This window comes from Palaemon carinicauda, chromosome 16 (assembly GCF_036898095.1).
Source record: "Palaemon carinicauda isolate YSFRI2023 chromosome 16, ASM3689809v2, whole genome shotgun sequence".
Lineage (NCBI taxonomy): Eukaryota > Metazoa > Arthropoda > Malacostraca > Decapoda > Palaemonidae > Palaemon > Palaemon carinicauda.
In genome coordinates, this window is record NC_090740.1 from 17,878,644 (window position 1) to 17,887,791 (window position 9,148).

At 38.8% G+C, this 9,148-nt stretch overlaps 2 protein-coding genes across 3 annotated transcripts in view; both read left to right on the plus strand.

Annotated features, from left to right (window-relative positions):
• The window catches only part of LOC137655891 (3'-5' RNA helicase YTHDC2-like), a 138,496-nt gene extending 129,674 nt beyond the window's left edge, over positions 1-8,822 (plus strand). The window contains exons 18-19 of the mRNA XM_068390115.1: positions 5,851-6,008; positions 8,783-8,822. Coding sequence (XP_068246216.1) covers positions 5,851-6,008; positions 8,783-8,822 — 198 coding nt within the window. The remainder of the gene's footprint in view (positions 1-5,850; positions 6,009-8,782) is intronic.
• LOC137655672 (3'-5' RNA helicase YTHDC2-like) overlaps positions 1-9,148 on the plus strand; it is a 388,907-nt gene that overhangs the window by 300,757 nt on the left and 79,002 nt on the right. The window lies entirely within an intron of this gene.

Consider the following 9,148-nt stretch of genomic DNA (forward strand, 5'->3'; position numbering starts at 1 on the left):
GAGATCCTTCAGACAGCGACGACTGGAAGAGGCTCTGAGAAGCCAGTCGTCCAAATAAAGGGAGGCTCGGATGTCCGATAAGTGGAGGAATTTCGCCACATTCCTCATCAGCCTCGTAAATACGAGAGGAGCTGTGCTTAGGCCAAAGCACAGGGCCCGAAACTGGTAAACCACATCTTCGAAGACGAATCTCAGAAAAGGTTGGGAGTCTGAGTGAATGGGGATGTGGAAGTAGGCGTCCCTTAGGTCTAGCGAGACCATCCAGTCTTCCTTTCTGACCGCTGCTAAGATTGACTTTGTGGTCTCCATGGAAAACTTCGTCTTTGTGACAAAGACATTCAGAGCACTGACGTCTAGCACCGGTCTCCACCCTCCTGTCTTCTTTGATACTAGGAAGAGACGGTTGTAAAACCCCGGTGATTGAAGGTCCGAGACTTTGACCACTGCTCCCTTCTCTAGCAAAAGAGATACTTCCAGTTTCAGAGCTTGTCTCTTTTTTTCCTCTCTGTACCTGGGAGAGAGATCGATGGGGGACGTCGCTAGAGGGGGTTTGCGTACAAAAGGGATTTTGTACCCCTCTCTGAGTAACCTCACAGATTGTTGATCTGCGCCTCTCCTCTCCCAGGCTTGCCAGAAGTTCTTGAGTCTGGCTCCTACTGCTGTCTGAAGTTGCGGGCAGTCAGACTCTGCCCTTAGAGGACTTGGATCCTTTCCTCTTCCCTCGCTTCCCTTCGGCACGAGCACCTCCTCTGCTGGAGGCTCTGCCACGAAAGGGCGGAATAAAACGAGACGCTGGAGTGTCTATCCTTGGTCTAGCAGACAAAGTAGGCAAAGGGGGAGCTTTGCGAGCCGAGGACGCAACTAGATCGTGGGTGTCCTTCTGAACTAAAGACAAGGCAATTTCCTTAACCAAGACTTCAAGAAACAGGCACTTGGAAAGGGGAGCAAAGAGTAGCTCAGATCTTTGGCATGTCGTCACTCCAGCAGACAGGAAAGAACATAGAGACACTCGCTTCTTCAGGACTCCGGTCGTGAATGAGGCGGCAAGCTCGTTGGACCCATCACGGACGGCCTTGTCCATGCAGGACATAATGAGCAAGGAAACATCCTTATCTGCAGAAGAGATTTTCCTACTCAGGGCTCCTAGACACCAGTCTAGGAAGTTAAAAACTTCGAAAGCCCTAAATATACCTTTAAGAAGGTGGTCCAGGTCCGATGGTGACCAACAAATCTTCGAGCGTCTCATGGCAAGGCGGCGGGGAGAGTCTACAAGACTTGAGAAGTCGCCCTGGGCAGAGGCAGGAACTCCCAAGCCGAGAACTTCTCCCGTGGCATACCAGACGCTCGATCTAGACGAGAGTTTAGATGAGGGAAAGGCAAATGCTGTCTTTCCTAAACTCTTCTTGGTCTCTAACCAATCTCCCAACAGCCGCAAAGCTCTCTTGGATGAGCGAGAGAGAACGAGTTTAGTAAAGGCAGGTACGGTAGCAGGCACGCCTAATACAAACTCCGACGGCGGCGAACGAGGAGCCACAGAAACAAAGTGGTCAGGGAACAACTCCTTAAATACAGCCATGACTTTTCTAAAGTCCAAGGATGGTTGAGTTGCCTTAGGCTCATCAAGTTCTGAAGGTTGATCCTCTTGTGGTTCAGCAACGTCCTCATCTGATAGCTCCTCATCCGAAAACTGATGAGGAAACGGCAAAGGAGTGGGCAACGTTTGACTCGCCGAGTCCGGTCGCACTGGTGCATGCGTGACGGAGCCGGACGCAGCGTCATGGAACTGCTGCACAGTCTGGGAACTGTCAACAACCATGGTTGCGCGAGGACGCACAGCGTCCACCCGAGACTGTTTAGACCGTCTGGGTTGTGCAGTCAACACCATACCGGGTTGCGGAGGTTGACGCACCGCGTCAAAACAAGTCACCTCTGATGGTTGATGAACGTCCTGAACGTCAACAACCACCTCCGTGCGTCGCCTAACGTCAACGTGCGGCTGGCAACTCACACTGGGTCGCATCGGTGGAGGTACTACCCCAACTGGTTGACGCGAGAAGGCTACCTCAACGTCAACAGGACGCACAACAGACCGCTTGGATGGTTGTTGGCCAGAAGGTTCAGCAGCAACCTTCTCCGCATTGAAGTCCTCCATCAAGGACGCAAGCTTGGACTGCATGTCCTGCAGCAATACCCATTTAGGGTCTATGGAAGCAGGTGCGGCAACAGACGGGGTGAGCGACTGAGGCGGCACAGCTTTGCCTCTCTTAGGCGGCGAGCAGTCATCAGATGACGGCAACGAGTCCGAACTGTCCCAGTGGCTACAACCGGGACGTTGGACTTGTCCTGAAGGGACCGACTTACGCTTTAAAGGTCGGGAGACCTTGGTCCAAGGTTTCTTACGAGAAACACCTTCGGACGACGAGGTAAAAACGGGCTCTCTCGTCTCACGTTGGTAGGGGCGATCTTGGGGAGATACGCCTGATACCATAGAGGGAACGTCTGTTCGCTGATCAAGGCCTCTCGAACCCATGAGTCGTACGACATTGCTTCTCCCCTGGGCTTGGGAGCTTGCAAGAGGTCCCGGACTAGGAGGACGACAGGCACGAACAGACGAACCCTCAAGCGCAACACTGTTCACAACACTTTGAGAAACACTAGGCACTTTAACACTTTCCGCCACGGCACTTTGGCACTTTAGTTCCTTTACGTCCGCCATGAGTTGATTGCGGTCACTTGCAAGGGCCTCAACTCTCTCCCCCAAGGCATGGATAGCACGCATCATGTCTTGCATCGACGGTTCCTGAGTGCTAGGAGGGGGGTTAGGAACAACCACTACAGGGGAAGGATTAGGTTCAGGGGCATGTGGAGAGGAAAAATCTACCGACGTAGAAGAACTTCTCCTTACCCTATCTCTCTCTAGTCTGCGTGTATATTTCTCAAATTCGAGAAAATCGAATTCCGAAAGGCCCACGCATTCCTCACATCGATCTTACAATTGACAGGTTTTACCCCGACAATTGGAACAAACAGTGTGAGGGTCGAGAGAAGCCTTTGGAAGACGCCTATGACAGTCCCTAGCATTACATTTTCTGAACTTGGGAACTTGTGAAAGGTCAGCCATTTTGAATTAGTCAAGGGAAAATTCCAAAAAACGATCTAAGTCATCAACAATTAATCCGATCCAAAAAAGAGTTCAAGGATTTATTTGAAGAAAAACACCTGTACTGCGAAAGCTCATAACCAAATTAAAGTACTTCACCAAATATGATGTGAAAAAACTCCAGGTTCAACAGCGAGTAAGGTACGTCTTGTCGACACGTCAACAGAGAAGAAATTGAGTCTTTGTTTACATCGAGAGTGGTATCTGGCCGACAGTTGGCGCTGGTGGGCACACCCGCAACCTGTATAGCGATCGCTGGCGAGTTTTTACTGTTTTTTGTCTGTCGAGCAACAGAGTGGCAGCTATTATATATTCACCGGCTAAGTTAAATATTTAAAAATATATGTATATATATATGTATATAGATATATTATATATATATATATGTATATAGATATATTATATATATATGTATATATATATATATATATATATATATATATATTTTTATATATACACATATATACATATGTATATATATATATATATATATATATATATATATATATATATATATATATATATATATATGTATATATATACACATACATACATACATACATACATACATACACACACACATACATACAGTATATACACACAAGCATACACACACACACACACACACACACATATATATATATATATATATATATATATATATATATATATATATATATATATATATGTGTGTGTGTGTGTGTGTTTGTGTGTGTATTATATCAGAATTTCAGGCCTTCAAACCTTTAACCTGAATTGAATATTTGCTGAATAATGCAAAACTAATATTGAGCTAGAAAATATTATTATTATTATTATTATTATTATTATTATTATTTGCTAAGCTGCAACCCTAGTTGGAAAAGCAGGATGCTATAAGCCCAGGGGCTCCAACAGGGAAAACAGCCTAGTGAGGAAAGGAAACAAGGAAAAAATTAATTGTTTTAAGAACAGCAACAATATTAAAATAAATATTTCCTATATAAACTATAAAAACTTTAACTAAACAAGAGGAGGAGAAACAAGAGAGAACAGCGTGCCCGAGTGTACTCTCAAGCAAGAGAACTCTAACCCAAGGCAGTGGAAGACCATGGTACAGAGGTTATGGCTCTACCCAAGACTAGAGAACAATGGTTTGATTTTGGAGTGTCTTTCTCCTAGAAGGGCTGCTTACCATAGCTAAAGAGTCCCTTTCACCCTTACCAAGAGGAAAGTAGCCACTGACCTATTACAGTGCAGTAGTTAACCCCTTGAGTGAAGAAAAATTGTTTGGTAATCTCAGTGTTGTCAGGTGTATGAAGACGAGGAGAGTATTATTATTATTATTATTATTACTATCCAAGCTACAACCCTAGTTGGAAAAGCAAGATGCTATAAGCCCAGGGGCTCCAACAGGGAAAAATAGCCCAGTGAGGAAAGGAAATAAATAAATGAAGAGAACAAATTAACAATAAATCATTCTTAAATAAGAAACAACGTCAAAACAGACATGTCATATAATAAACTATCAACAACATCAAAAACAAATATGTCATAAATAAACTATAAAACGACTATGTCTGCCTGGTCAACAAAAAAGCATTTGCTCCAACTTTGAACTTTTGAAGTTCTACTGATTCAACCACCCGATTAGGAAGATCATTCCACAACTTGGTCACAGATGGAATAAAACTTCTAGAGTACTGCGTAGTATTGAGCCTCGTGATGGAGAAGGCCTGGCTATTAGAATTAACTGCCTGCCTAGTATTACGAACAGGATAGAATTGTCCAGGGAGATCTGAATGTAAAGGATGGTCAGAGTTGTGAAAAATCTTATGCAACATACATAATGAACTAATTGAACGACGGTGCCAGAGATTAATATCTAGATCAGGAATAAGAAATTTAATAGACCGTAAGTATGTAAAGAATAGGCAAGACTATTTGGTGTATGTGTAGGCAAAGGGAAAATGAACCGTAACCAGAGAGAAGGTTCCAATGTAGTACTCTCTGGCCAGTCAAAAGACCCCATAACTCTCTAGCGGTAGTATCTCAACGGGTGCCTGATGCAAGATAGAATTCCAATTTCACAGGCTTCTGACTATTGGTAAACAAAAACTTTGATTCACAGAAAAACAATTTATATTGAAAAATTCTCTATTAATGCTTATGATGAGAATTATGAAACCACTCCGCACCTTCCAGAGTAGTCATTGTCTGTTCCGTGGATGCCAGATATATTCAATGTAATAATTGGAATTGTGTACGCTTAATTTAGGTTGAGTGAGCTGTCTGGGAAGAAAGAGGAAACTTGGAAACATTTTTACCATCTTTATGAATACATAATTATACTCATTTTATATTTTTTAGATGTACAGTATGGTTGTTATAAAGAATTTTTTTTGTACATGTTACCTTTAAATTTTTTTTATTATTTTTCAGGTGTGCTGTAAAAATATTTAGTAGAAATGTATTGATTAATAGATTAATGTTGTGCTCTCAATATGTACAGTATAAGAACTATTTAGACTGGTTTTACCTGAAATATGTATGTTTGTCAAGTCTTTAATTTATGCTCTGTAATCTTTTTAAAATCTTTTGGAGAAATTTTATTGTTAGAGGTTTTATATTATGATTATGGCAATTTGTTTCATGTTAGATTACCCTCTCAATGTTTAGTTTATATTCCAAATAAATTTCTTATCTTACAGAGTATGGATGCATTAGATGGATGGGAAGATGTCACAGAATTGGGTCATCATTTACTAGATTTGCCCTTACCACCCCGCTTAGCTAAGATGGTGATAACAGCAACAGTGTTGAAATGTCTTGATCCTGTTCTTACCATTGCAGCCTGTCTTGCCCATAAGTAAGTACTCTAGTATATTTTCGTGGGTAAAGCTACCATTAAGGATATATCCCTGAGGAATAAGTAGAGTTGGTAGCTCAGTCAAGTGTGACAGTACGTTGGCTTGTGCTACTTCCTATTCTTGCAGAGAATACTGTTAGTTGAATTTACTCCAACCTTTGCTTATTTACAAACCATTTTCATCAAAGGCCATAGTACTTGGATGTCAATATTATACAGGCAATGTGTGTTTTTTTTAAATCAAATACCCTACAATGCTGTTCTAGCACCATTTGTTGGGATTGGTCATGGTTGTAGAGTACTTCAAAAACATTTTTTTTGTGTAGTACATATAACTAGTCTTTTTGTTGAGGAATTTTTCAATTGTAAATCATATACTATAAAATGATGTTTTGGCACTATTTTGTAGGGATTTAAGGAAGTTCTTTGTACAATGGATGTATTTCCTAAGACATCATATTTGTATCATTTTGATGAATCTCACCCATAGGTTATATTGCTAATACCTCTGAAGTGTGAGGTTTTTGACCTAAGAGAGAAAAATTAAGCTTTTCGCTGTACCCACCCATAAGAAATCACCCAACTTGGGAACATTGCTTTACTTCTGTGGATAAAAACTGTGCGGTAGTTCAGCACCTCACTCTTGGATCTCTCTATTTCCATCACTGTGACAGTTATATCGACCTTTTTATTCTTGCTATATTTAATTTGTTAATATTTTTGGGAGACAGTAACTAAGTTTATGTTTTATATTTTTTTTTCGGTATTGTTGAAGTATGTTTTGTGTCTCCCAGTGTGATTAATATTATGGTCAGCATAATTGCTGAATTTCAGCCTTTGCTTATTCGTTCTCCATGTACTCTGCATGGGAGTAGCAGACTCTTATATGTTTTTAGATAAGATGTGATTTCTGTAGTTCTGTTAACCCTTCTACCCCCAGGCTATTTGGAAATTTCCAACCCTTAACCCCCAGGGGGTTATTTTTTTCCCAGCACATTTTGCAGTATATTTTTTTTTAAATTGCTCTAACAGCCTTAATTTTTGTCATAGAGATGTCAGGTTGGTCTCATTCTCTTGGAAAATGCCTGAATTTTCTCAAAAAATTATCAAAATTATGAAAAAAAACAAATTTTTATAGCATTTTTTTTTTGCAAGGACGTACCGGTACATCCATGGGGGTAAAGGGATGGCTTTTGTGAAACGTACCAGTACGTCCTTTAGGGGTAAAAGGGTTAAGTTAATGACAATTACTTCTTGAAGGTTTAGTTCCAAAGGTATTAAGGGTTCTCTTCATCCTAATGCAGAGGCTGGTCAGGGTTTTATGTCCTTGCTACTGCCCTACAGTTATATCATGTGTAGCCATTAATGGAACCAGCTTTATGATGAAATTTAAAGAGTATTTTCATTTTTTTTTCAATATTATGGTGGAAAGGTAGGGTACAATCCTTAGGTTCTTCGTTACTAATGAAGTTTTTTTGTATAATGTAAAGTAAATAATGTTTTGATACTTAACATACCACTCCCTATGGATTCTGTTACCCACCACCCCATTTCCCATGGTTAAATAGATAGTTAGGCCAAAAGTGTAAAATTTTTCCAGAAAAATCAGTATATAAGAATATATATTATTAGCCAGTCTGCAGCTCATTTTGCAATTTGGTACATTAAGCATACAGTGTATGTGTCTCTGGGAGGGATATTTTTGGATTTGAGGGAAGGTGCTCTCTACTGGTTATTAATAACCCTAAAAAAAGATGATGTTGGCCATATGATCCTCAGTGGTTAAGGAAATTACTCAAAAGATCATAATTGTGCATACTAAAGTGAATTTAATCAATCTTGAAAAAAAATAAGTCCGATTTCACAGTAGGAATTTTTTTTTCTTAGAAAAAAGAAACTACACTTTTTGTTATATACCCATTTTTATTCAAAACTGAAAAGATAGGCAACTTTTATAGCCTACAATCTATACATTAATTTTTCAAAAAAAAAAAAATGCTTGCATATAAATAACCACCTTTAAAAGTAGAGTAGATTCAATATGTTGATAGAATAATACTTAAAAATAAAGTTAGAATGCTTTAATAGAATAATAATTATAAAGGGAGTAAGAATGCTAAAAATATTTCCAACATACATCTTTTAAGTATAAAGTTGTCTTTCACATGGTTTTTAAATGAAAAGTTGGTTGAGAAACCAAAAAGTAGATAGAGTTTGAAATGACCCCAAAATGGTATGGTTATAATGAGACAGAGTTGTGCTCTTGATATAGATGCTATACATTTTTGAATAATCAGTAATTACCTTATGCAGAAGAACTTCAAGGGATAAAGTTTAAAATATTAGCCTTTTCAAATCTAATTCTGGGGAAGTAACTGTCTACACAAGGAAAGAAGAGTGTCATTTTGAAATCTATTTTTCAGTCTTTATTTCAAATATAGATTTAGGAAAGAATTATAAATAACTCGTAAACCATGAAAAATTTAGACATAGTTCTTTTGTAGAAATTGATCAGCTCATCATAAGCTTTCAAATGATAAATAAAATGACCATATTGAAGTAAGTTTTTTCACCTTGTTGTGACTGACATCAAATTTTAGCAGCTAGCCAAATATGGAAGATAAGAAAAAAAGCCAAAATCCACTTTTGAGCTTTTAAGGGCCTAAATCAGATGCAACAACAAAATATCTTTAGACAGCTTGATTGCACAAACACTCATTTTAACAATTGCTCCCTTACTAATTACATTTATTAATGAATATTTTTGTATACAGATTGAGGGAAATTAAGTTGATAAACTTATATGAAATCTGATGATAATGGCTTTAAGCAAGTAAATATAATGACATTGATAAGGCTAATTAAGATTACAGTGAAAATCAAGATTGATAGAAATATAGAAATAAAGAACTATCACCATACATTTAGTTTTAATCACCATTCCAACAATAATATAATTTAGTAGCAGAAGTAAATTATCCATGTACTGAACTGTCAAATGTGATGATAGATTGTAAATCTTTTTTTACTTCAAATTGATTTTATGCCAGAACTGTTAAAAGGAGTTATTTTTAGTTTTTCCTTTTATGAATATGATTGCCATATTGTATTATATTAAAATTTTACTTGGTTACAATTTT